Genomic DNA, 27,159 nt, shown 5'->3' with positions numbered 1-27,159 from the left:
TCAGTCTTAACTTAATAACGTACATCTTAAGTAATATCGTACACACTATGTTTAGTGGTTAGATTATTAAGAACATTTATGTCGATTTAGTAGATACAATATGATTTAGATCTTAGGTTTCATCAAATTACGTCTTGTAATAGTATTACTTTCTATAGATATTATTATTGCGCTGTGTTAACAGATGAATAACCAAACATAGATTCTAGAATCTACGGGTTGCGACATGTTCGATATAACATCATATAAAATATATCAAATTAATTTAAGTAATGCTACATTACATATATTCTCTTAAACTTTACATGTCTTGTTGTTTTCATAGATATTTAGTACAACTCTTAACACCATTTTCTTTGACATATAACCACTATATATTTTATTAGAACTCTACAATGTCATGTACCAGCAAAGAACATCATGAATAAATATAGTCATTAGTTTTAAGTAATATACAACTGTGTTTTCTTTCCCTGTACATGCCTGGCGCCCAATATCTATATTCTTTTTCTTTATTCTTATTGATTAGTTTTCTCTCTAGTGAAATACCTTATCCACGACTGCTCTCCGATGAAAAGCTGCCGTTCGCAGTGGTAATGTTTTATAAAAAACGCTACAATATGATTATTTTTAAACGAAAATGTCAAAAACTGACACATGTTATGTCATTCTATTCAGAATGTCATTTTCTATCGAATAAAGTAAAAATATACCAATGGTGCCATTTAAAAATCAAAAGCTGTAGTCACTTCCGGTGAAACAGGAAGTGACCAAAAACAATTGAATACGTCAATTAATCCTAATTTATGTCATATACCAACATACCAAATTTCGTTTTTCATCTGAAAAAATAAAAAAAGGTTTGAGACGCACCCGGTAGAAAATGAAAATGGTATAATTTTAATATATCTTTTTTCTATTTTAGCGAAAGAAGTTCTCCATACAAGAAGGTAAGTCTGGAATATATTTTTAATAGCAATTATATATTTTGTGTTTTATGAGTGAATCGCAAATATTCTTAAAACAAAAAAGTTACTTGTTCGTTATAAAAAATGACCCGCAAAGAGATTTGTTTGGGGGGTCATGACCCCCCAAAGATATTGATTAGTGCCTTTCTAAAAGTAGACAAAAAGGCAAACTGTATATAAATATATCTACTTTTATTGGTAAATAGGTTTTTTTATATAATCTTTTGTATTTGGCTTATTATACAGGGCCAATAAAAGGGTTGTTTTTTAACCTAACTTTAAAATACAATTTTCCTATAACACACACGTTACATTAATTTTCGGTCAGGAACCATGACTTTTCAGCATTTTGTTTTTTGACTCTTATCAACACATGCCTTGATTAATTTTTAAAGGCGAAATAAACCAACAATTTCTAAATTTTTTACACCGTTTCACCATACTTTTTGACATTATTTTTTAATATGACGAGGTGGCTTTAGTGAATATTATCGTAATATCATATTGACAATTACATTTTGTGTACCTACAATTGAATATGGGTTTTAGAGTCGAAGAGTTTTAGTTGAGTTAAATATGAGACAAATGAATGTAATTGATTCTGTCCAAAAAATAATGTTTTATTTACTCACGAAATTATTACACAGTGTTTTAAATTTATTGTAAAAAACAACTCTTCGATTAACCCTGTATAATAAGCCTAATACAAAAGTTTATAAAAAAACTAATTTACCAATTAAAGTAGATATGTTTATATATAGTTTGTCAAAAAATTCACGAAAATAGGTCTAAAAATAAAAAAATATAAGACCTTAAATTTGAGGAATAAAATTTTCTGTTGCGTTTTTTTGCATCTAAGTGTTGTATGGCGCTGTTTCACGAATTTAGATCCCATATTTGGAAAACAGAAACATTTCCCATGTTAAAAAGTTTGTATCGCTCCATTTAATGGTGTTACCGCTTCTGCCCACCGTGTTCAGCCATTCTTTCATCGCTCATTGGCATAGTTCGGCCTATCGCGTACCTCCCACAGGTCTGAGAAAAATGAGAATAGTGCCTTAATCTGTTTTCTGCGAAGAATAAAACGGAGTGCTTCATATTCTCGGTACGATCATTAAAGACGAGACCAGACAGACAAGACAGAAGAAAGAGAGATAGGGAAAAAAACGAAGATAAAGAAAGAATGAGAGCAGAAACCCTTTATAAACGTTTGTTACCGCTGTGGCTAATCTGGTTCGGTGGTTCGACCGTGTCAAAAGGACCGTAAAAATAATTTGACATTATAAATTGACTTGTGCGAAATTCGATTTCGATATGGTCGATAAAGGTTAAGTACATAGAGTCCAGAGATATAGGAGTAAGGTAAATGGACCAGTACTCGTCACATTAAGAAAAGTTCATAATACTTACGGTGATACATCCAAATTATCTATACTAATATATAAAATCCTTAAGTGACTGATTCACTGATTAAATCACGATCCTGCTCAAACTACTCAACGTAAGAAGCTCAAATTCCAAGAGGGTGAAAACGCCCCTCAAATATTACAATATTTGTTATTTAAAAAACGGTTGGTCTTTCGGGAAAACGCTTGGACACGCATAATTTATTTTGTTTTTTTACATATTTGGAATTTTTTTAAAAAATCATACAGGGTGTTCCAAAAAGTTGGGTAATTGATTCTGCTTAAACTGCTTGACGTAAAAAGCTTATTTTTGGAAAACGGATTTTTCCACAGTCAAATTTCAACGAGATGAAACTACCCCTCAAATATTACCAAGTTATATAATAATATCGCCATATTGTTTTTTCTCATGTTGACATAAATGTGAGAAAATTTATCCAGTTTGTATGTTAACGGGAATTCTTGCTTTGCTTTATCATCACCATTACAAATGAGAAATTCGACGCGAACGAAGTCGCGGGTACACGCTAGTTTGACATACACGCTAGTTTTACACAGGGTTCGGCAATACTGCGTCGGGCATGTGTAGCTCCTATAATAAAAAAATGGAAATTTTGTTTAAGTGCAAACCTAAAGTATGTACTAGGATGTATTTCAGGAAAATATTTTAACTTCTATAGAATATAGAATGGCTCAAAATAGCGTGAGTGGATCAGAATGATTTTATTAAATGAAACACCTTCTATATTATTTCATTTTTGGCTTCCTTTCAGATCACGTTACATAATTATAAGATATGAGTAAATATATTTCGATAGTTTCAGATATATATTAAATAAATAAAAAATATATATTGTTACGGATTCCGTGGGTCCACTATTTAAACTCACGATAAAATACTTAACGAATTTATTTTCTCACTTTATACACAATTACTAACTTATAACACACAACAAACTAACTATTTATAAGATTCCTTCACCAAATTGTCCGATTTTCAATTTCCACGCGGTATATTCAAATTTCAAAAACACCGCATGCTTAGAAAAAATTAATAAATGTTTATATTTCATGATTTTAAATTGTTGTTAATAAACAAATTAGTTCTGTAATTATTAGTATTCAATAAACCAACGTTGCCAAAAAACTTAAAGACTATATTATTTTTAAATAGGATCTAATATAAATAATTTTGACATCTAATTTGTTGTTTATATTTTGCTACTACGTAAAAAAAATTATATTAAATTATTTTAAATTTTGTTTGTAATAGGTATAACAAATTATTACTGTTATTATTATTTTTTATTAAACCAGTCTTTGCTTAAAAACATTAAAAATTATTTTCCTACATCCAAAATAACAAATATTATTGCAGTGTAACAACAGAATATTAATAAAAAAAATGCAAAATATATAGACATACTATCCCTAACTAACTAAAGCCAAACCAAAGGCCAAACAATAATATTCTTTGCTAATATCAACTAATACCAATATATGGCAACAGCGCCTGTAATTACTAGCACCTCAATAAAAAAAATAATGTGTCCTTATCTTTATATGACTCCGTAAAAAAGCAAAGATGCCTGCTTCTTTCATAGCATTGCCACCGACCGCTGTCGGGTTTCTCGGAAAGAAATCGCCGGGCGACAACTAAAATTCAGTTAATATTTTATTATAATCGATCCTGACGAATAAATGAATTTCATAAATGAATGAATTTTATAAATGAATGGTTTTTGCTGCCGAATTACTAGAATACAATATTTCAAGGCAGATGACGGATCTATTCGATAATTTTTATTCGAATAGTTTTCAACGAATGTTTTCTTACTAACTATCGAATTATTCGAATGAATTGCAACTATCGAATGTTTCGATAGTATTCATTCGATAGTTCCCACTACTAGTTGAAAGAGCCATATGAAATAATACTGCGTGTATCTGCAAAACCATTAAAAATTTGGAAATACTTTAAATACAAAAAATGTAATTTTTTAATTCTCCATCGAATAAATAAATATTATACAGAGTGACGGGTTGGAAAAATTATTTTATATTTCAGAAAGTTTGGCGTAGAATTTTAAATACCCGTTGTATGATTTAAGATTCCGAAAGGTTAGCAAAGTAAAAGTAAAAATTAAATAAAATTTCGAATTTTCAATTTTTTTGCGAGAAAACCTCATAATTGGTTTCTGGGATCGAATTATACAAAAAATATTGGCATTTATTTAAGACTCACCCTGTATAATGAAATGACTGATTTCGTTTCGGTTCTATAAACATTTTACTTAGATATCAAACAATGTGCAATGTTGCTTTAATAAGTAGATACATTTTTTTTGGTTTATTTGATATAGCAATGATAGTCTTTTTACGTACAAGTTGTCTTCTCTGCCTCTAGAAGCTCGTTTGATTCCACATCCTTGTATATACCACCTTACGCCATGCCACAAGGAAAATAAGATCGATTTTTGATTAAAATGAAAATTTCCTGCTGCGGAATTTGCATCTCCTTTTTACTACGTGTCTCCCAGTTGTGACAGTGCATGTGTATGCCTGTGTAACGGTACAACAAAATTTCACCGAAAAAAAAACTATGTTGTTTATTATTGATGCAAGAGACAAACAAAAGATTGACAAAAGTAACATTTTGAATTTGTGTCATAAAAATTTGCAAAGGTTTTTTAAAGACTACGAAAAATTAAACAAGATAATGATCGTATTACTGTATCAATTTTTGCGAAATCTGAAGAAGTAATTACCTATTTACTGTCGACGAAGTCTAGAGCACATCACGAAAAATAGTTAGCAATTTTATCTACTACCACTACTTATCCACATAAAATATCACTTTAAATGCGTGAATGGATAAAACTCCTTTAATTATATTATTGTGAATAAAAGTCATTAGATATTTAATTTTCTACTTTTCTTCTTTTAAATGCCTTAAAGCAAATTCAAAAATCCTTAGGTACTATATTTAAATATTCTTATTAATAATTCCAGTGAAAACATATGATTTATAGCCGATTTTCCTTTTATAGAACGTAGTGAAATAAGAAAAATAAAGATAATCTAGCAAACATCTGTGATAGAAAATGAAATACCTCTTACCATTATGGTTCTCCAAAAAGAAAACATACTGAAAACAAAAATGAATAGAATGTGAGTGCTGACAGGCGCTGAAGCGATGTTCTACGTGTTCGAAAAAAAGCTGTTCGGTCATTTTCTTGATTTTATATCGAAACAAATAAATCGTTACAAAAACGGGGATATAATCTCGTAATCGACAGATGATGCGGAACAAAACACTCTCAATTGCGGACTATACAGAGTGGACAAAATGTCAAATGCAATTTTTCCTATTAGATCATAACCAGCCATGAAGACTAGTTTTAATTTTTTTTTCCATAGCAACTGTTAAAATTGCCTTATATCTATCAAAAATAGTAGATAAAATAGTACTTTATACTATACAGAGTGGACAAAATGTCAAATGCAATTTTTCCTATTAGATCATAACCAGCCAAGACGACTAGTTTAATTTTTTTTTCCATAGCAACTGTTAAAATTGCCTTATATTTATCAAAAATAGTAGATAAAATAGTACTTTAACCGCAAGGGATTAGATGATACTTATAAAAAAACTTTATTTCTTCTCGCACGTTTTTTAATTGCTTCCATTTTTGAAAATTTTTGTATTACTTTTCGTAAGTTATTCGGGATTTAAATGGAAGTAGTTTGGATATGGCGTTTGTCGCTTCAACCTGAATATCTATAGGAAGTTTACTTATTTCGTTTTGAGCCATTTCTGGCTCCAATTCAATCAGCAATCGAAACGAAAGAGAATTAAAAAATATTTACTTTAAACTGACAACTAAAGAGACAGCTTTATTTATTTGTCCAGACATAGAAATCAACGCCAACCCAGCACAATATTTTCTCTAATCGTAATAAATTCCTTGAAATAATAATTTCTGAATATTTTTTAAAACGTAATTCGCTATGGAAAAAAAATATTGTTTTATACACGACGATAAAATTGCATTATCGTCTCCCGAAATTAATCTTTTCGGTTGACGATAAAATACCATTTCATCGTCTTGTATAAAAAACTATTATTTAATCGGAAGTAGCCACTAATTTACTAGCTAACTTGGATATCTATGAAAAATAGGTATCGATGCTAAAAAATATTTAATTCTCTTTCGCTCTGCAAATGTTATTTTTGAAATAAAAGTGGAACTATATCTATATTTCAGAAACGACTAAACTTCGGTATATGGCATACCTATGTGGCTTTAGAAGTACCCAAAATGTATTTAGAATTTCATGTAGAATTGAAAATGAAAAATGAAGAATATTTCATTCTTTTCAGTTTAAAATAAACAAATTGACAGCCAGATGTGCCAGAAAGTGGAAAATATACTTTTTAAAAACAAATAGCACCTAGAAATAATCTTAACTTGAAACATTCACAAACATTTAAATTTGTATCTAAGTTAGATCTAAAAAAATGAACCATTTGAAAAACACTACATATATATAATATTACAGACTATACCATTATTACATTCATGTCATGTCAAGCTTTATTCTACTTATTGATATTGTATTCTTTATCCGTTGTATATCCTTATTCGTTTTTGTATTCAAATATCGAATGCCACTTTATCTAAAGATGAGAACATTCGACCAATGTGTACTACTAGTCATAACCAATGCATGCGAAACCTGGACACTTAAAACGAGCATTATAAGGAAACTGCCGGTCGTACAACGCTCAATGGAATGAAATATGCTGCGAATAATCAAGAGAAACTGTAAAAGAATAGAGTGAGTACGACAAAAGATCCAGGCAATAGATGTCATCCAGAGACTCAAATCCCTCAAGTGGCAATGGGCAGAACACCTGACATTCCTGGCAAGAAGGACAGACAACAGATTACAAAAATTACAGCATGGTATACGAGCAATCAAGAGACCTAGAGGAAGACCAAACTTGAGATGGGACCACGATATTAGGAAATCAGCAGGGATAACTTGGGCTCGTATGGCCAACAATAGACAACAATGAGCCCAACTACAAAGAGAGTAACTTAATATGTGAGGGCCGCTACACCATAATTGGAGCTGGTTGAATAAGCTGAAAATAATGATGATGATGATGGTTCTTTAATTAATTGGAGACATATTTTGCTCCTCAATGAGGTGATCTGTCAGATAATCAACCATAGATTTGTAAAGTTTGTCTATTAAGGTTAGCGAGAGAAGAATCGATTTTGACAGACGATATCCCAGTAATAAGTCCGCAACTGTCATTGTCATACAGGCTCTTCACGTATAGGACGTATAATACGCATATAAATAATACGTATATGACGGACTATCAGTGCATCAGTATATTACAGTGATACAAAAAATCAGCAACAGACTGTAAAGGAAAATAATAACAGATATCTTGACAGGGCATATGACATAAATATATCTGTCACGTACTACCTGAACAAGATCAACCTGTATCAATAAAGTCTCTGCTGCAGATTCTGCGATAAATATCCTGGAACAGCATAGCATATATTATATCAGTTTGAAGCTCCGCATTGGAAGCAATATATTTTATCTGGAACAGCAAGGCTAGAACCGGGGGAACTATGCTCCCATCCTATGAAGAATCTGTAGAACAGGCTAGTGCAGGGCACCTGGCTGGAGGAGACTGGGTGCAGACATAGAAAGAAGTCGAACACAATAGGTCTTACAAGTCGCAGTGTTTCCGACGTAGGACAGCCGATTAATATTGGGGGAAAATTAAGAAAGTTGGGTTAGGTTTTCCGAATCCAAAATTGACATTTTGTAGAGGAAAGAAAGTGAATACAAAGTGGAAATTGTTTTCATCTCTCTTTCATAATTTTATTTAAGCCTAAAATTAAAAAAAAGACAACAAATTGAAAAATAAAAAAAATGTGTTAAATATTCTTGAATTGTCTAGTGATATGTTAAACACTCTCATCGACATTAGAACTTTCTGATGCACGCTTGTCTGGTTTTACTCGATGTCCACCCTGTATAAATACACAATCGATGGATAGCTGCAATTTATTGTCGAAAAAGTTCATCTCTTTATGGAATCCACCGGGTTCGAAGCACTCGCCATGAAATTACGGTGAAGGTCATTGAATTTCTTATGGTTACATATTATTCTGCTTCTTTTCTACTAGGAAAACTTTTAATTTTCAAGGTCGATTTTTCTCAACAGTCATTTAAATTCTTTTTATAGCGGAAAAAGAAAAAAACGCAGATAATTTAGTTTTAAGTATAGATTTGATTAAATTTTTAGGTATAATTGTCGTAGATTTTGAAATAGATATGTTTATTGGTTCATAATTTTTAAATAAACATGAAAAAGGGCAACAAAAAACAAGAAATGTCAAAGTTGACAGTTAAAAGACGTAATAATTTTGCAGAGCTACTATTAAAGGTCTGCCCAACCAGAAGATATACGTACACAGAATACCTTTGGTGTTGTAGAATGTAGATTATAAAGGAGTGGAGAAGTTAATCACCGTTTTTGAGTCATAACTCATCATACCTAACCAAAATTTATGGCACGAATGGTTGTCGTTTCGGCGCACTGTTCTAAAATTTCCCCATTTCTTTAACAGAATCTTTAATAGCCGTTGTTTCTTAGCTTGAATCTACTGAGGAGACAGTGTTCTGTTAAAAATCTCGTGACAATCTGAAGGTAGTTCTTACTTAAATGAAGGAAAGCCTTTGAGGTGTGTGTCTTAGACCGTTGGAGGATTCCCATTCTAGGTTACAGCCCAAGAAGCATTTTTTATTTTATAGGTGTGTTAGGAAACTTCCCAACGCCATATTATACAAACTAAACGCATCTAAAGTGGTTGACGTGAATTATTGGTAACCATTATATAACACTTATATGCCCTAAACGGTCCATTTTATAACTGTTTCTATGGTAACCCTTAACACTCAAGGTGTGCAACCAAAGTCCTGAAAACTTTCTCAACACCTTTATATATCCTATCGAGTTACCGCTATAAAACTGAAAAAGGGTATATAATAGTTATATAGTGGTGTTGAGAAGGTTCCCAGAGACTACCTCCATAGAAATATCGCGCATGCGCGTTTTTTTGAAAATATACTTGTCTCTTTCTGACTAACTACTTTAATATTTGCCTCTTTTTTTAACATAAAAAGTAGATATGATCTTATTGCTCCAAGTTGTCCGACCCAGATAATCCAGACCAGAAACAAAAGAGACAAAATAACGCCATCCCTGTCATAGCCTACAAAAGCGTTAGCGTTATGCAAATGACTTTATAGAAATTACTGGCTTAATAACATCTATTGTGCCTATCCAGAGTACTAAATACATATGCGATATTAAATTTACTGTGTGAAAATCAATTTTACCTCCAAAAACACATGCGCCCCCAAAAACAGAATTATTTAATAGATTTTTTTATAAACAAAAAATATGGTAAAATTTTTGTAATAAAAGTCAAATTTATTAATATAAATAATAGAACATACGACTTTTTTAATACATAGAAATAACTGGCAACTGGCCAAAATATAGTTTTGTACCAGTTTTCAACGTTATCTTAGAAATACTCATTGTAGCCAAAAATGAAGACATCAATAATAATGGCGTCCATTATATTTAAAGTGCTATATATTACTTTAGGGTCTATAACATACTCATCAGCCATTGTATAAATTTGGTTACTTAAGGTAGCGTAAATGAGTTTGGGTTATTTAAAACACCAATTTTAGTGTTTTATACAACTAAAGGTGATACAAATCACCATTATAAATGCCGGGGTGTTTATGGCTACTTTTAGTCACCCAGAAAACCTTTATGTAACCCGTGGTGTCGACTGTAGCGACTCCCTCTGAACGAAGTTTGACATTACAGCAACTTGACAGAAAATGTGCAGAAAACAAAACATAACCTCAAAAATAATACTGTTTTAGTTCAATTTGATCTATATTTAAAGTGGTAGGAGTTTCCAAAAGAGTTCTATGGTCCTTTGGTATTTTGGTAGAACAATTATGAATGAATTGACTATAGAAAAAAGCTCTTTAAGTGCAGAATGTGTAATGTTAAATTGCAAAGCTCATTCTCTTATGTTAGAGAATGCCTTAACCAGGCATCTTCCTGTTCCTGATTGTTTTGGCAACTTTATGTTGGAAATATCTCAGGTTGATCCTGATCTCTGCTTGTGGATGGTAAATTTGCATGTTGGCTTTCAATATTGGTAGTTTGAATGAGGTTTGGATTATTCCTATTTTTTTTTAAATTCTGAAGAATCTTTCTTTTGAACGTAGATGTATTTTTGTGTTTTGTCCAGTTTATTTTTTTATTATTCATTATAATACCGAATTGCTTGCTTGCTAATATATTATTTGTTTTGATTATATTAAAAATTTGAGGTTATGTCTCATTAGGTTTGGCATTCGGTAACTACAGGTTATATAAAGCATGCAAACATTTGAAAGGTGCAAAAAACGAGTTGAGGGAACAATTACATAACTTGTAGTATTATTGGTTACATAATGGTTCTCAATAACACATTTAGTTATATAGTGTATATCATGCGTACCTTTATAACACCTAATACCAGAAGTTATATAAAATAGATGTGAACACCCTTATAAAACCTTACTATGAAACCTTTAGTAACAAGAACCTGTAGTTTTATAAGGAAAGTGATAAACAACATTTCTAGGTTACTATTAGTGATAAGTAACCAACGCTACACTTATATAAATCAAAACACTGTAAGATACCAATGACACATTTATTAAACCTTTATATAACTAACCTTGAACATATATAACCTAAAAGAACTTAAAATGTTACTTGGGAGATGGAATCCTCTAGGTTCTTGAGTTCCACTTTAAGTTGGTTTGTACTTGGGAAACAGAACGGTTCTTGGGAAGCAGGTCCAGTTAGTGAAGCGTTCGTTCCTTTTCTAGCTATATCGGTTGCTTTTTCATTACTTTCTAAACCTCTGTAGGCTGGCACCCAGAGTAGAAGGACTTTATTTTATTTGTCCAATTTGTTCAGCTTATCTAGGCATTCTTTGACCAACTTCGAATTGAGGGCAACTTCATATGCTCTTCAAATTTAGCTATTATTGATTTTCTAGTTTGCCCAGGCAGTTGGTTGACCGAAAACTTGGATCAATCAGCAGAAATAAAAGCTCGAATAGAAATAGCCAGAGCATCCTTTGTAAAACTCAAAAAATATCTCTGCAGTGGAGACATCAACTTAAAGCTTAGATTAAGAATACTAAGGGGTTACATATTTGCAACTCTACTCTATGGTTCTAAGGCTTGGACACTTAAAAAGGCCGAAATGGAGAAGCTTGAGGCATTCGAAAGATGGTGTTATCGGCGTATGCTGAGGATTGCATGGACTGACAAGGTTACAAATGTAGAACTGCGACGCAGAATTCAGAAGGACGAAGAGGTGATTAACACCCTTAAAAAGAGAAAACTTGAGTACTTTGGACATATAATGAGAGGACCTAAATATGCCCTGCTGCAGAACATAATAGAAGGAAAGAGGTGATTATAGATAAAGGGCAGAAGGAGCCAAGGAAGAAGAACATCATGGCTCAAGAATTTGAGAGAATGGTTTGGAATGATTTCAAACCAGTTATTCAGAGCAGCCATTAACAAAGTTAGAATTGCCATGATGATTTCCAACCTCCATTAGGAGATGGAACCCGAAGAAGAAGAAGTTTGCCCAACATGTTTCTGATTACAACTCTCATATGAAATTTCACATATACCAGACCTTTCCAGTGGAGATGTTTTATCTTAAGGTTGCTGTAATTTATTACTAGAGCCATACGAACAAGTTCATAATTGACATTTTTAAACATTTTTTTTAGACCATGATTCTAGACCACTCCATATCAAACGGCATTGATACATAATTTGATGTATCCTTTTCCACTTGAAATGTCGAGTTTCAAGTCAACTAACTTAACTTATGCTCCTTCATTACTTGGTATAATTAATTAGAAAACCTAGGTATAAGTTTACAATTTTTGCGTGGCCTAAGAAGAATTTTCAAAAATATCATCAGTTATTTATTACATATTAAATATTAATGTCTTATTACTGACATTTATCATCTGCAAGGATGTTTTCCAAGATGTTGTTCCGATACATTATTTAGCTCCTTTACCAGTCTTAATTGAGCCATATGCTTTTGAATCTTATTATTATTGATATTTTAGTGTGCAACATATTGTTCATCGTACTCCCGACATGATACTTCATAAATACTCGTCCATTTCAGTGGAGATGTTTTATTTGTTAGATTAGTAGTTACACATAGACTAACACTGATTATTTGTCTTTAGGTTAAGTTTAAAAATGACATTAAATGAATTTTTAAATCCTATTTTAGATTTCGATGAAATTTTACAATCTTTTTCTTCTTGAAAGGCAGTAATTACATGAGGAAAAACAAAATTTTGATATTTTGGTGAAAGTTTGAAACACCTTGTGGAGTACGATAACAAAGCAAGGAATTTAAAACTCATTTTGTCATCTAGGTGTATCTTTTCTGGTTAGTTTATTTTTTTATTTATTTTAATAGCTTTATTTTTTTGGAGATATTCGCTTTTGGAGAAGACACTAACATTTTTTCGAATTTTTAAATTAAAGCCATGCCTTTGCTTTTGGTCCTAGTCAACAGACCTATAAAATAGTGTTTATGATTTATATAAATGTCATTGTCTTTGAAAAATCATATTATTATTGTCTGTTGGGCAGTTACTCTAGCAGATATGGTTTTAAGTCGATATCTTGGAATCAATTAAAGCAGCAATAACCGATACTTCAAAACTTAAAACCATCTCTACTAGAGTAAACGTCAATAAACAATAATAATATGACTTTTCAATGACAGTGACATTATAAGAACAATAAACACTATTTTATAAGTGTGTTGATGAGGACCCAAAACGTAACCACCGTAATAACAACGCCGGATAGCTGTGACGTAAAAATCTCGTGACGTCACCAACTGGAGGCCTAACTCTATTTAGCAGCGTTGCAACACTAATAATTACCCGATAAAAGTTCAAATTGTGGATCTTTTTTCACTCAGCAGACATATTTCGAAGTTTTAAAATGTCTTTTTCCGAGTTTTTAAAAATATTATAGTATATAAAAATAGTTTTAATGGAATACGGAAAAAATCATACCAGTCAATAAATGTTTATCTCTCACTTTCTGTCAATCAAATTTAATAAAGGAATATTTTAAGTTCACAATAGTGTATAGTATGAGAAAAAAACAATAAAAAAATAGATATTTTTTATAGTATATATTATGTATTTCATCGATATTTTACGCCCCCTACTCAGGGGCGAAGGTGCCGCGAAGCGGCGCCTGTCGTTTCGGAGTGGTATTGCCGCAGTTGACAGTCATCGATTTATCGGTATGTGTGTGAATGTGGTAATTATAATCGATAATAGAAGGGTGAAAAAGTTCTATTTAAAGTTCTATTCAGAAAAAGTAGCTGGGAGTCAGTACAGTATTTGTGTTCGACATTTACATGAAGGCAAAAAGAAACTTAGGACTCAGTCATTAATGTCCCTAAAATCTACTTGTTTTGGTTCTATAAAAATCGATACTTTTTATGATTTTATTATGACAATACTTTGTCTAAAGAAATACCACGCGATACAAGTACCATATTGAATCAGATTGGTTTAACATCGACATTACTATTTCTGAACAAGATATCGAAAGTGTGAAGAAAGAAAGGCCTATTATTGCTTATTTAGGAGGATATTGCTGTTATATTGTTTTAAAGGAAATTAAATGCGATACATGTAAGAATAATTTAACATTTTCAGACAACATTGATATTGAACAAAATTCACTTATAAAAAACCTTACTAAAGCCAGTCTTGGGTTTCCAAATGATATAGTTTTATTTGAATATATAATTTTTAACAAAGTTTTGCAAAGCCATGAGGAGTTTCTCAAAATTCACAATAAAAAAATATTCTTATCAAAAATATCTTTGGATTACATTAAAAGTAATAACACCATTATTAAAAGTTCCTCAATATACTATTTATAATGCTAAGTTGTAAAAATTGTCATAAATCCTATTAGAAATACACATCTGAAAAACCACGGTTGTAAAAAAATGATAGACTTAGAAAAGGAAATAAAAGAAACTTAGACACACTTACAGCATAAATAAATACAATGACGATGGATAATGTGAGATGGGATATCAATCTGATGTTTTTTAAATTTTATGTTTAATTATTATTTATTAAAAATTCGGTGCAATTAAAGTTTATATCCATTATATACGTATAAAGTGTATCAAATGCAATCAAAGTTTAGGCCTCCAGTTGATGACGTCACGAATAAGCTGTCCGGCCTTGTTATTACGGTGGTTACGCCCAAACTCAACTTCTAAAATTGCTGTAAATCGTTTCTGTCTTATTCAAAAGCGAATATCTCCAATAAAAATAAAGCTATTGAGATGAATCAAAAAAGAAACTATCGAGAGAATACGTACCTAGATGATAGAATTATTCTTAAATTCTTTGCTTTGTTAATATATTCCACAGGGTGTCTCAAACTTTCACCAAAATATCAACATTTTGTTTTCCTCCATACAATTGAACAACCCATTATTTTTGCCGAAACCGAAACGGAAATTTCGGTCGGACACTAGTTTTTAGATAAAATACGAATTGGTCTTAAAATAAAACACACTGTATATATCAACATATTTACGTTTTACAGACAGCTCTATGAGATACAATTACGATTTCTTTACTTGAGCTACTTTTTTCTACATTCAAAAAAGTATATCAAAACACTAATCAATCAGCCAAACACAGATTTTTAACTCGATGACAGCACAAAAGCATTTGCTATCTTTATCTGTCATCAAAACGTATCTTAAAACCTTATCTCTCATAGCCATTCTCTCGCCAGAATTGTTTTTTAAACCGTTCAATTAGCAACTGCACACCGCAAAAAACCGTCGATCGAACCACAACAACAAACAATTCCGAAATGTCAATGTCTCCTTTAACCGTCTTTTAACGTTTTCCTCTACCGGTATAGTTCGCGAATCGGCCACGCGAGCGTCGTTCGGCGCCATCGTCGACCACTGTCCGGTTTCTCTCGGCCCGACAAGAAGAGAATTCAGTCGGCAGCGCGGCGGCCAAACAGCTGAAAATCAGCTGAAAGTGGTCTGTGGTGCGAGCGTACAGTTCGGTCAGTGAAAGTCGATTTTTTCAGTGAAAACCAGTGATCGGTGTGTGTTAAACCCCGCAAATGCGCCTGCTTTTGGATATATTCCGCTTTCCTGTATGAAAATACACGATACAAGTTACCACACCGATTTGTTTCATGGTTTATCTCTTGAACGGTATTTATTTCACGCTTAATTTGACATATAACCACTAGATATTTGCCTTTTGCGATGCGGTTGACGTTTATCGACGAAAAAAATAAACAAACCTGACAGTAACTGTCAATTTTTTTGTTTCTGACGTTGAAAGAGAGGTTATAGTTTTTTTTATACGTCTGAAACTGGTAGTAAATGGGATGGGTTACTATATTTAGAAGGTTTTTAGTTAAATAAGTTCGTAGGTGGTTGAATCTGAGTGCGATTCACTTTTGTTGACACCGTTTTAAGAGCTTTTTCAAGCCGGTAAATCGTACCGGTTCAGGCCAACGAGTTGAGAGGTTTAGAACAATTCACTGGACGTTGTTTTTTTTTATATACTTTTGAGTTTAGAATAAGTGTAGTTATGTTTAGAATAGATAGTAAGGATTGGTGATGAGTGTATTGCAGTAATATTCTGGAGTACATCCAGAATATTAAATAAATAATATCCACAATTAAACATGTTTAAATACCAAAAAATACTGAGGTTTTCAAAAAATTGCATTCGTTTTTATCTAAATCAAAAATTACACAGGAATATAGACTTTAAATCAACTTAATACGAGAACGTGCTTTTATTATTTGGTCAAATTTATGTAGAGGGTGATGCAATAATAGAGGATATCAACTATTGTTATTAAACCATACCGGGTGGTGCATCGGCATTGGAAATATAAGAATCCCCCAAGAACAGTTAACCTAATAGGACTGCTCATTCAGCCAAAAGTGTCCGCCAGGTGCATGCGAAAACTACTCGCTTTGTGACGTCATTGTAGTCCTTGTCATGGTTATTAGTCCTTATCCGGCAACCAATAATACACACACGTGCATTATTGGTTGCCGAATGGAAAACGTTCATTATTTAGTTTATTTATTTAAACACCTTATATGTATGCAGTATAGAAAATTAACTGTATAAATCGTATTAAACACTCGGATAATGCATTTTTAAGAACAGCAGTTCCCAGCATCACCTTTTGCAAGCATTCTTTTTAGAGTACTTCCATATTTTGCTTTAAAATAATTAATAAACAAAATCGTGGGCACTTAGTAAGCACTTTGTCACAATCCACAACACAAAATGAACGTATTTATACACTCTATAGCTCTAAAAACTTTAAAGACACCCTTTTCACATTTAAAATTGACAAAATAATTAACTCAAAATTTCTCAGCTGTTATTTTTATAAGTTTACCATAGGCAACTAATAATACACACTATCATGACAAGGCTTTGACGAGGACTACAATGACGTCATAACTGTCAGCTGAAGCGCGGGAAGAGGCGAACGTACGTCTTATGAGGATGAGCAATCCTATTAGTTTACCGTTCTTGGGAATCCCCTGGAAATTTTGAACTGTTCAAATATTGGATTCTTTCATACATTCGTTTTCTAAAGGTCTACGTATACTGAATGCACATGCCAAGTTTAAAAATTTTTGGACAAACCGATTTTAAGTAATTTAAGATAAAATTGCATCTATTTTTAAATTAAAACTAAATAGATAACATTGTCAAATGTTATTTGTTGTGGTCTCTACACTACTGCGTTGTAGTACCTGCAGTTAGTGTCCCCGAAATGCATTTTTGTAATTTAAAACTGGTTTAAATGAGGCGAAAGCCTAGCGTTTAGAAAATACAAATTGACATTGACAAACTTTTAGGATGATAACTAAGGTACGTTGGCATTTGCTTGGTTTTGCATTGCGAGTTTGCTGTAAAATTAACAGGAGAATCCTTGAGGGAAACAATATCTGGATAGTTCAAAATTTGCATGTGATTTCGTATGGTTCCAACGACGATGCACAACCCGTTAGTTTTTTTTATAAACAAACAACTACTAATTTTGACCACAGGGAATTTTTACATAAAACAAATATTTAGATTTTTAAGTGGCCATATCAGAAGATTGCTGCAATAACTATTTGTGCCTTTAAATATTTAGCGTCTTGGTTATTAGTATATTTTATAAATAAAAATAAAAACATTATTATGGTGGAGGGAGAACAGTTTTTCGCATTAAAACTGTTCTGAAATGAAGTGATCTGTGAAATGGCGTGATCTGTCATGTAAGGTTAGCGCGAGATGAGTCGTTTTGACGGACGATATTCAGATAACGTCATTCAACAACTCTCATTGTCATACAATCTCTTGTTAGACATACTATATGACGAACTATAGCCTATACATCAGTATATTAAAGCTATATAAAAATCAACAACAGACTGTAAAGGAAAATAAATAAAACAAACGATGGTATGCTACATTTTATTTTTGTTTATTTTACACATTATAACAAAATTTTCTGGAGTTAACCATTGTATGTTTAGTATCTAATTACAAAAAAAAGTTAAATAATGTTAAAGTTTAAAAATAAAGTTGAATACTATATAATAAAAAAAAATGATTTCAAATTTTAAAAAAATGTATAAATTTGCTAGATTAGAATAGGATTAGATCAAATATATTTAAATTAAATATCTTTGGATTAGATAGATTTGTTTATAAAAAAAGATGACTACAATTTTTGATGACGAACAATATTCATACAATAATGTATTGTAATATTTTTTTTTGTATAAAATTCTATTATGCCTGTTAGAAAATTTTGGTATATTTGTGTGAAATTTAAGACTAGTTCAACAATTAAACACAAATGTGATTGATGTGTCAACTTCCACGAGTTTAATAATTTATTTTATGGCGTAACCGAAAATAAAATTGGACTGTAAAGCTTCATTCAGAACCTCGCAATTAGTGGAATAAATTAGTGGTTTCAATAAGCATAGAAGTGTGTTCCTTTCATTTTAATGTAAGCATCCAGAACGTCTAAATTAGTGGTAGTCATTTTCAGTTAGTAGAAAAAGTTAACAAACTTTTGACTTTTCCACTAATTATACTTCAAAATTTGCCAGAAATGTCATTTTGTCCTTTGATTATCTTCAGTCACGAGAAATTGTGGTTAGAAATCAAAAGTTGTTTGTTTTGTAAGCTAAATAATATTGGGTTTTCTCCATGGATACAACTGACTAACGCAAGCTGTTGCTAGGATATTCTATTAATTTTAATTTTTTTTAAACATTGTGAATGATCGTAAACTAAAAAGCACACTAAAAAGTGTAATTGAAACCACTAATTACGAGGTTCTGAATGAAGCTTTAGGTTTTTAAAATATTATTAGGAATTATGATTATGAAAATATAAATATAATAATTAAAAAAAAAACAAATGCAGGTTTTTATTTAGTTTCGAAAATATTATAAGTCTGTTCACCGAGTTTTTTAGTGATACAGTTGGTTGTCTGGCATTCTATATCAGAGGGAAACTGTTTTTTTTTATCAAAATTTAGATGTTATCTGTCCAAATCGTTATATTGTTGGACATATTTTAGTAAATTTTGGACAATTTACAATTTTGCAAAATATCCAATTGCGCACTCTATACAACGATCTCGTTGGATTTCTAGATGTCACTTGACAGGTTCTCTTGCGGTTTCGTTTTCAGGTTCGGCGACTGGCAATGGTGCTTGTCGAATATATACTGTTCTTTTTTTGATTCCGCTTGCGGATTTTTTGATTTAACCGTTGGCGAACTCTTGAATGGTCCCTCTGAACCTTGTAACCATCCCGAAATAAAAAGGTACCATCATCGGAGAATTATTCAAATTTTTAAGTGGATGCTTGTGCGTGTGTAAATCAATCGACCAACGTATTCTGAATATTGAATAGGTTGGTAATAATCGTTATCGCTGTATTTTACTTTCGGTTATTTAGTGAATAATTGTCATTCATTTGTCTTCAATTAGAGACCTGCACGGGCCGGTTTTTTGTAGCCCGACCCGGCCCGGCCCGAGAAGAGAAGTAGGTTTTGTAAGCCCGGCCCGGTTTGTGGAAAGTTAAAACTTAAACTAGTCCGGCCCGGCCCGAACCATTAAAATAAAATGATCAAAATAAAATTACAAAAATCCTTTCAATTACAATTATTCCAAGTAGTTCTTTGTCGATTCCAGACAATCTATCAATTTCACAAAAACATAGCCTAAAAACACCTATTATAATACAGGGTGTCTCAAAAACATGTACAGAAGCAAAGTTGTGTTTATTTAAAGTGCGGAACCGGCCCGGCCCGAGGCCCGACCCCTATTGACAGTGTCAGTCATATTGTACATGTGTTTCTTGTAGCGTATTAACCGGTAATAGATAATTTTTATTGAGTTTATGTCCTGGTTTCGCATGCATAGGTCATGACTGGTAACTGGTAGTACACATTGGTCGAATGTTTTCTTCTTTAAATAAAGTAATCTTCTAGATTTGATATGACTGAGTTTCTTCGATAAGTATATACTCCATGCTAACATAATTATTCTGTTGATTTCTAGTAATAGAGATCAAGAGCTGTGTATTAGTTGTCCCATGTATATATTCTTCTACTATTTCCAGTGTTGTGTTATTTTGAATGTCTTTTCTGTTTACTAGTTCGTTGTTCATTACTTTAGATTTTGCTAAATACATTTTAAGGCCTACCTCATTACTGGCTGTATTTGGTTCGTTAATTTGTGTTTGTAGTTCTTAAGGACTATTGGCAACTAATTGCCAAGTCCTAAGACTACATAATCAGAGAATCTTAGATGCTTAAGATATGTCACAATTCCGCAAATTTCTGCAATGTAACCATCCAAAAATAAAAAAATGGTAGCATTATATCCGGTAATTTTATTCCAATTTCTAACTGGTTGCTCGTGTATGTAAATCGATCAACGTGTTGTGAATACTGAATAGTTACGTCCATTGATAATTACTTCACTCTACCTTATTTTTGGTTATTTAACGAACGATTATCATTCATTTGTTTTCAATAGCCTATTTGGATCTTTTATTTATTTTCTACATGCTTTCTAGTAGCATACTAAACAGTTGAATGTTTTTATAGGATTCCATTTATTGATTTTTACGGCATCTAATGAATTTGTCGGGCTTCGTCCGTGTAGTTCGATGTAATAAAACGATAAAAATGTAGGCACCAACCGGGGAAAAATTAGATTGAAGCGCGTAGGTGCTATTAAGCAAACAAAATAAACCTCTCGGTAGGCTATGGGAAATAAAAGACATATAGGTAGGTATGACGAAATATGTAAATTTTCATCAACCATATGGAGATTCCGAGAATGGAGTTATTTAATGTGTTACAATGTTAGTTAGCACTTACAGTGTGCTTGTTAATTGTGGGAATTGATAAAAAAATAATGTCAAATTTTTATATGGAAGTAGGTTGTGTAGTAAAAGTTTTCATGTACCTATTTATCAACAAATTATTTGCTTTTTGGTTAATAAATTAAAAGAGTTGATTTAATTATTTTATAGTGAAGTGATGTTTTGGTTAATAATAATACAATATATAAAATTTTGGGAAATATTTTGATAAATGAATTTGTTTCTTAGCTCATTTTTACCAAGAAAGAAATACCCTTGTAGTCCTAAAAAACTAATCAACAGGTACCTAATTTTATAGACCTCTTTTTTAGTGCCTACTTCTTAAAGAGCATAGGTATACCTCTTAAAAAGAACCTAAAAAGACAGAACATTGTAAGAAAGAAATTATCTAATAAATTCTTGAAACGTTCAAAAGTAATAATAAATAAATAAATAAATAAATGCCTTTATTGTCAAAAAATTTTTCAATTTGTGGACAAAGGTAAACTAACAAACAAAGTAAAAAATAACAAGGTACACAAACAAACAAACAAAAGATAATACAAAACATTATACAAATAATATTGTCAGTCTTATTGTTAAAATAAACATATATAAATGTTTACAATGTCAAAGAACAAAAAAATTAAAATAATATTCAAAAATATTTAGCCAGTTTATAGCAAAATATCAATGACCTCTAAATAAATTAATTTCGATGTCATTAGTAAATATAGCAATAGCAAACATTAGACCAGTGTTTTCAAGATCAAATTCGATTTTCAATTCAAATATAATTCATTACGGCGTAGAAAGCCTTGTCTAGTAAATAAGAGTTCAATGCTTTGCGAAATGAAAAAAATGATGTTATGGATTTGATTTCAAATGGCAGGTGATTGTGCATTTTTTTCGAGTTGTATAATATTGAACTTTTAACTAACTCTGAGCGTGGGGTAGGTAGATAAAGATCTTGCTCCGCGTTCCTGAGTGGATAAGTGTGAGATGGCCTTTCTTGAGAAGCTGATACATGTTTACGTATTAGGCAAACGGATTCAAATATAAATAAGGAAGGAAGAGTCAATATTTTTAATTCTCTAAAAAAGCCCCGGCAATGAGTTCTGCTGTTTAGTCCCAGTGAATATCGAACAGCTCTCTTCTGGAGCTTGAAAATGCGGTCAAATTGAGCCGCACAACACGTACCCCAGAATGGAAGGGCATACCTGAGGTGCGACTCAAAAAGTGCATAATAAACAGTTCTAGCCACTGACAAGTTAAGCTCCTTAGAAACAGACCTTAATGCAAAACAGGCAGAGCTCAATTTTTTCGACAAAGCTTCGATATGTATGTCCCATTTCAGAGAATTGTCCACAACAAGCCCTAAGAATTTTACGGATTTTACGACGTCAATGGTGGTGTTGTCAAGTACAAAAGGCTGCAACGAGTTTTTATACGACAAAGCCTTAGTTTTAGAAATGTTGAGACTCAGGAGGTTCGAATCGCACCAAGATTTAATGGTGATTAAGTCATTTGATATAATCCTATGAAGTGCCGCGATGTCCTTGTTGCTCCAAGTGAAGCTAGTGTCGTCCGCAAAAAGACATATTTTGCCACTGATGTTTATGTTAGCAATGTCGTTAATAAAAAGAAGAAACAAAATAGGGCCTAGTACTGAGCCTTGTGGTACTCCACATTCTATTGGCTTGCTAGAAGACAACGTGGTATCCACCCTCACAAGTTGACTTCTGTTGCTCAGATACGACTTAAACCATTCGAGAGATGATCCCCTGAACCCATAGTGCTGCAGTTTATTAATTAGGATCTCATGATTTACACAATCGAACGCCTTAGAAAAATCACAGAAAATTGTTGCTGTAGAATGATGGTTGTTTAGGCTGGAGTAAACTTTATTAAGGAGGGAAAACATAGCGTCATTTGTGGACTTGTTGCTCAGAAATCCAAATAGTGAAATTATATTTTTTTAAATATTTTCTATGGAAAGTCTTTAATTTGACTGTGGGGTCAGTCAATTAAAAAGTGCAAGAATAGCAAGTATTGTGCTACACCAAGACCAATACTACTATTCGACTGCAAGATCCAGGGGGTCTTGGTCTTGGTCTTGCATTTACTCATCACTAATTATCACTTCTGTAATTCTTTACTTCATTATTGAAATAAATAGATCCATGTTTTTAATTTAAGCTACAATGTTTGGTACTAATCATTAGCTGTAGAGTAGTTTAGATTTGAGACGCTGTCAATATACTTAAGACTTTCTTTAGCACAACATTTTTCACTATTTTTGAAATTATTCACTTAACTTTTGACCTAGAGTGTTTTATAATTAAAATTCACCAAGTTTTACAGAGAATTTGGATCTAAAGTAAAAATAATTTTTGTTTGGATTTCATTTCAATTTTGATACATTCAAAACTTAAAAATCTCTAATTTAGATATTGTAGTTCTCTGAACATTTCTAATGTAAGCTTATCAGTCAGGGACACCTTGTAAAAAACAATTATACAGGGTTGTTCACCACATACGACACGGAGTATTGTAGCTAAACGATGAGATTTTTACAAATTGTAAGTTTGGGGTTCGTTGAAGGACTATTAGAGCTACAATTTAAAAATATTTTTACAAGATACAGAGTGTCTCAAATAAATAAAAAATATCAAAGTTGTTTTTTTTTTAAATGGAACACCCTGTATATTGTTACATTTTTAGTTTCTACGATTAAAATAAAGGTAAATTTGATTAAGGTTTATTATACTTAAACCTTACCGTTTTTGAAATATTTTCAATTTTGTGAAATTGCAGTAAAAATTTTAAAGCTTCATTTCTCCAAGGGTATCAATGTTTTTAATACTAAATATTTAATGAAGTTTATTTATTGATCAGTTATTGTGTTGCAATAATAAAAATAATAGTACCTTATACACAGTGTCTAAAAATTTATTTTAAATAATTATTAGCTTCAAACGGCAATAACTTCTTTAATTTAAATGGAATGCCCTATATATTTTAGGAGAATCAGATGCACAATTAAATTGTCTATCAAATTGTATTATACCATTTTTTACCTATCCCTTCAAGTTTTCGTAGAAAATGCATTTTCTTCTAAATTAGACCTCATTTATCAATATATCTATGGAATATTGACATTTTAGATTGTTTTTAAAGCAACAAATGTACAAAATGTACAGACTAGTAATATTATCGTTTTTAGCAAAACGATAATATTACTAGCCCATTTGTATGCAAAAAGAAAACTATTTAAATCTTTATAAAAGGGTATACCATTAATTAAATATAACACCATTATTTCCGCCCATATACTAATTAATGACATACTTAATTGTGTTCGCTAATAAATTATTATAAATAAATGTGGATTTTTGAGTCAGAAATCAATATAATAATAAGTTATCAAATTAAAGCCTTTGTTGTTATAAATAAGCATTTATTAAAAAATGAAATATCATTTTTAAGATGTTACTTTTTATCACACTGTCTAATGCCCATGCAAAATTCAGTTTTTTAGTATTTGGAGCAATTATTATTAATCAACGCAAACAGTCAGTTAATGTAGTTTGAATACTGGAATCATATTAATTGGTCCTCTTTAACAAATATTTAAACAGTTTTTTTTTATTTTTTAATGAAATAAACGAATTATATCGACAATATTAGTATCTGTACTCTTTAAAAATTTGGTACATCTTTAAAAATAATCTAAAATGTCAATAAGTTCATGGGTATATTGATAAATAAGTTCTAAATTACAAGAAAATGCATTTTCTACGGAAACTTAAAGAGATAGGTAAAAAATGGTATAATATAATTTGATAGACAATTAAATTGTGTATCTGATTCTCGTAAAATATACAGGGTGTTCCATTTAAATTAAACAAGTTATTGCCGTTTGAAGCTAATAATTATTTAAAATAAATTTTTAGACACTCTGTATAAGGTAGTATTATTTTTATTATTGCAACACAATAACTGATCAGTAAATAAACTTCATTAAATATTTAGTATTAAAAACTTTGATACCCTTGGAGAAATGAAGCCTTAAAATTTTTACAAAATTGAAAATATTTCAAAAACGGTAAGGTTTAAGTATAATAAATCTTAATCAAATTTACCTTTATTTTAATCGTAGAAACTAAAAATGTAATAATATACAGGATGTTCCATTTAAAAAAATACAACTTTGATATTTTTTACTTATTTGGGACACTCTGTATCTTGTAAAATTATTTTTAAATTGTACCTCTAATAGTCCTTCATCGAACCCAAAACTTACAATTTGTAAAAATCTCATGTGAACAATCCTGTATAAATATGTATAGTCTGTGCAACGATAGAGTTTTGGCAGTGACACTGACTTGGGTAGACTTTTCGTATGAATATAACATGAAGAAACCATAGCATGGTAAAGAAGAATATTTTAATATTTTAGTAGCAAAAAGGAATATTAATCAAGGCTCAGCTAAGTAATAAAAAAAATCTATAAAAACTATAAACCTTAAGTGAAACATATTCGCACCAGGAAAACATTCAATGTTCCTAGAGTTTTATTTAATTTAAATTATTCACTTATGTATTTTTTTTATGTGACTTATAATTTTTATTTTCAATTGCGGCTTTACTTTCTTATCTATCTGGGTGTCCCAGAAATAAGTGCAAATATTATAAGTGGCAGTATAGTTCAATCTCAGAAACACGTCTAAGAAGTTTTTTTCGCGAAAAATTTTTTTTGGAAATTTTTTTTAGTTTTTAGTTAAAAACCATAATTTCCTGATAATTTGGCAACATAGGTCTTAGATAAAATTTACAAGAAAGAAAATCCAGAAAGATCCATTGGTTTTCAAAATTTTAGCAAAAAATCATTTTTTTTGGAAATTTTCACAGTAAAATAACTCCGTTATTTTGGACTTTGGAATGCTAAGAATACCATGGAAGGCTGTGCAAAGAAATGAAGCAGTCTTAAATAGGGCAAATGCAGTTCGTAAAATTTGGACAACAGTTAAATGCCGAACTCTTTCATACCTGGGCCATGTCCTTAGAGGAAAACATTACCGGATTCTACAACTTATAATGAAGGGCAAAATAGGGGTCCGCAGAAGCGTAGGAAGAAAACAAATCTCCTGGTTGAGGAACAGAATGGATATACTAAAAATTCACAGTCCTTTACAAAGATGCAACCGGGGGGGGCATTGAAAATGATGAAAAACGATAATAATATGTTTCTTTTATCGAAATCTACCACAACTTAAAATATTTGCACTTATTTCTGGAACACCCTGTATTTTTTTCCAGAAATCTGAGAACTTAGCCTAATTTATATTTTTGTTCTTTGAAATTATATACACGTATTTGTCACGAAAAATTACTATTAAACCAAATTTCTAAGAAAATTAGATCGAGTTTCACAACGTGATTGTAGACTGCGTTTTGTGGAAAAAGAATGTACCGGAAGTAAGACAGAAGCATTATTAACTTAATTTTGCGAGAGACCAGAGAATGAACAATTTCAATTTTAACTTTCTCTGTCCAAGTTATAGGTTCTCATTTCATTTGAGTAAAATAGGCTACCTGAGTACCTATTACTTTTTTTGAGTTTCATTGTACATTATTTTATTCGATATTTTGGGAAAAAAATGGACATTAATTTTTAATTACTTTAATACAGTATGATCGAACAAAAAACGGCGTCAGCCATGGCTATGAAATCAGGATCGCTGTCATTTTATATTTAAAATTATATGGGGAATGGTCATCGATCGTCATTTCCAAGCCATCTGGATATCGTTTGTTTTTCGACCATACTTTATTAACTTTATTTAATTTTGTGTCTTGTCTATTTATTTTAAGCGTTTGGACTTCACTTTATATTTTTCTTGATATGTTTTATTTTTCTCTTTTTATATGAGTTTGATTTGGTTAGAGACAATGTATATTTTTGTATATTTTGGAAAAAGGCAAATATCTAGTTTATATGTATATGTCGAGGTTACCTTAAATTTTTAATGTAGCACCTTTGGGAACAGTGCAGTTATCTCAATAATTTCTTATATATTTATAGTATTTTTTTACTGCTCAATATACA

At 31.3% G+C, this 27,159-nt stretch overlaps 1 protein-coding gene across 2 annotated transcripts in view; it reads left to right on the top strand.

Annotated features, from left to right (window-relative positions):
- The window catches only part of LOC115874811, a 357,918-nt gene that overhangs the window by 67,409 nt on the left and 263,350 nt on the right, over positions 1-27,159 (top strand). For both annotated transcript variants that reach the window (XM_030890110.1, XM_030890109.1), the window contains exon 5: positions 926-950. In XM_030890110.1, coding sequence (XP_030745970.1) covers positions 926-950 — 25 coding nt within the window. The remainder of the gene's footprint in view (positions 1-925; positions 951-27,159) is intronic.

The sequence above is a fragment of the Sitophilus oryzae genome, unplaced genomic scaffold (assembly GCF_002938485.1).
Source record: "Sitophilus oryzae breed Bouriz unplaced genomic scaffold, Soryzae_2.0 scaffold_1297_pilon_pilon, whole genome shotgun sequence".
Lineage (NCBI taxonomy): Eukaryota > Metazoa > Arthropoda > Insecta > Coleoptera > Curculionidae > Sitophilus > Sitophilus oryzae.
The sequence above is the reverse complement of the archived record's forward strand: the minus strand, read 5'-3'. Positions and strand labels throughout refer to the sequence as shown.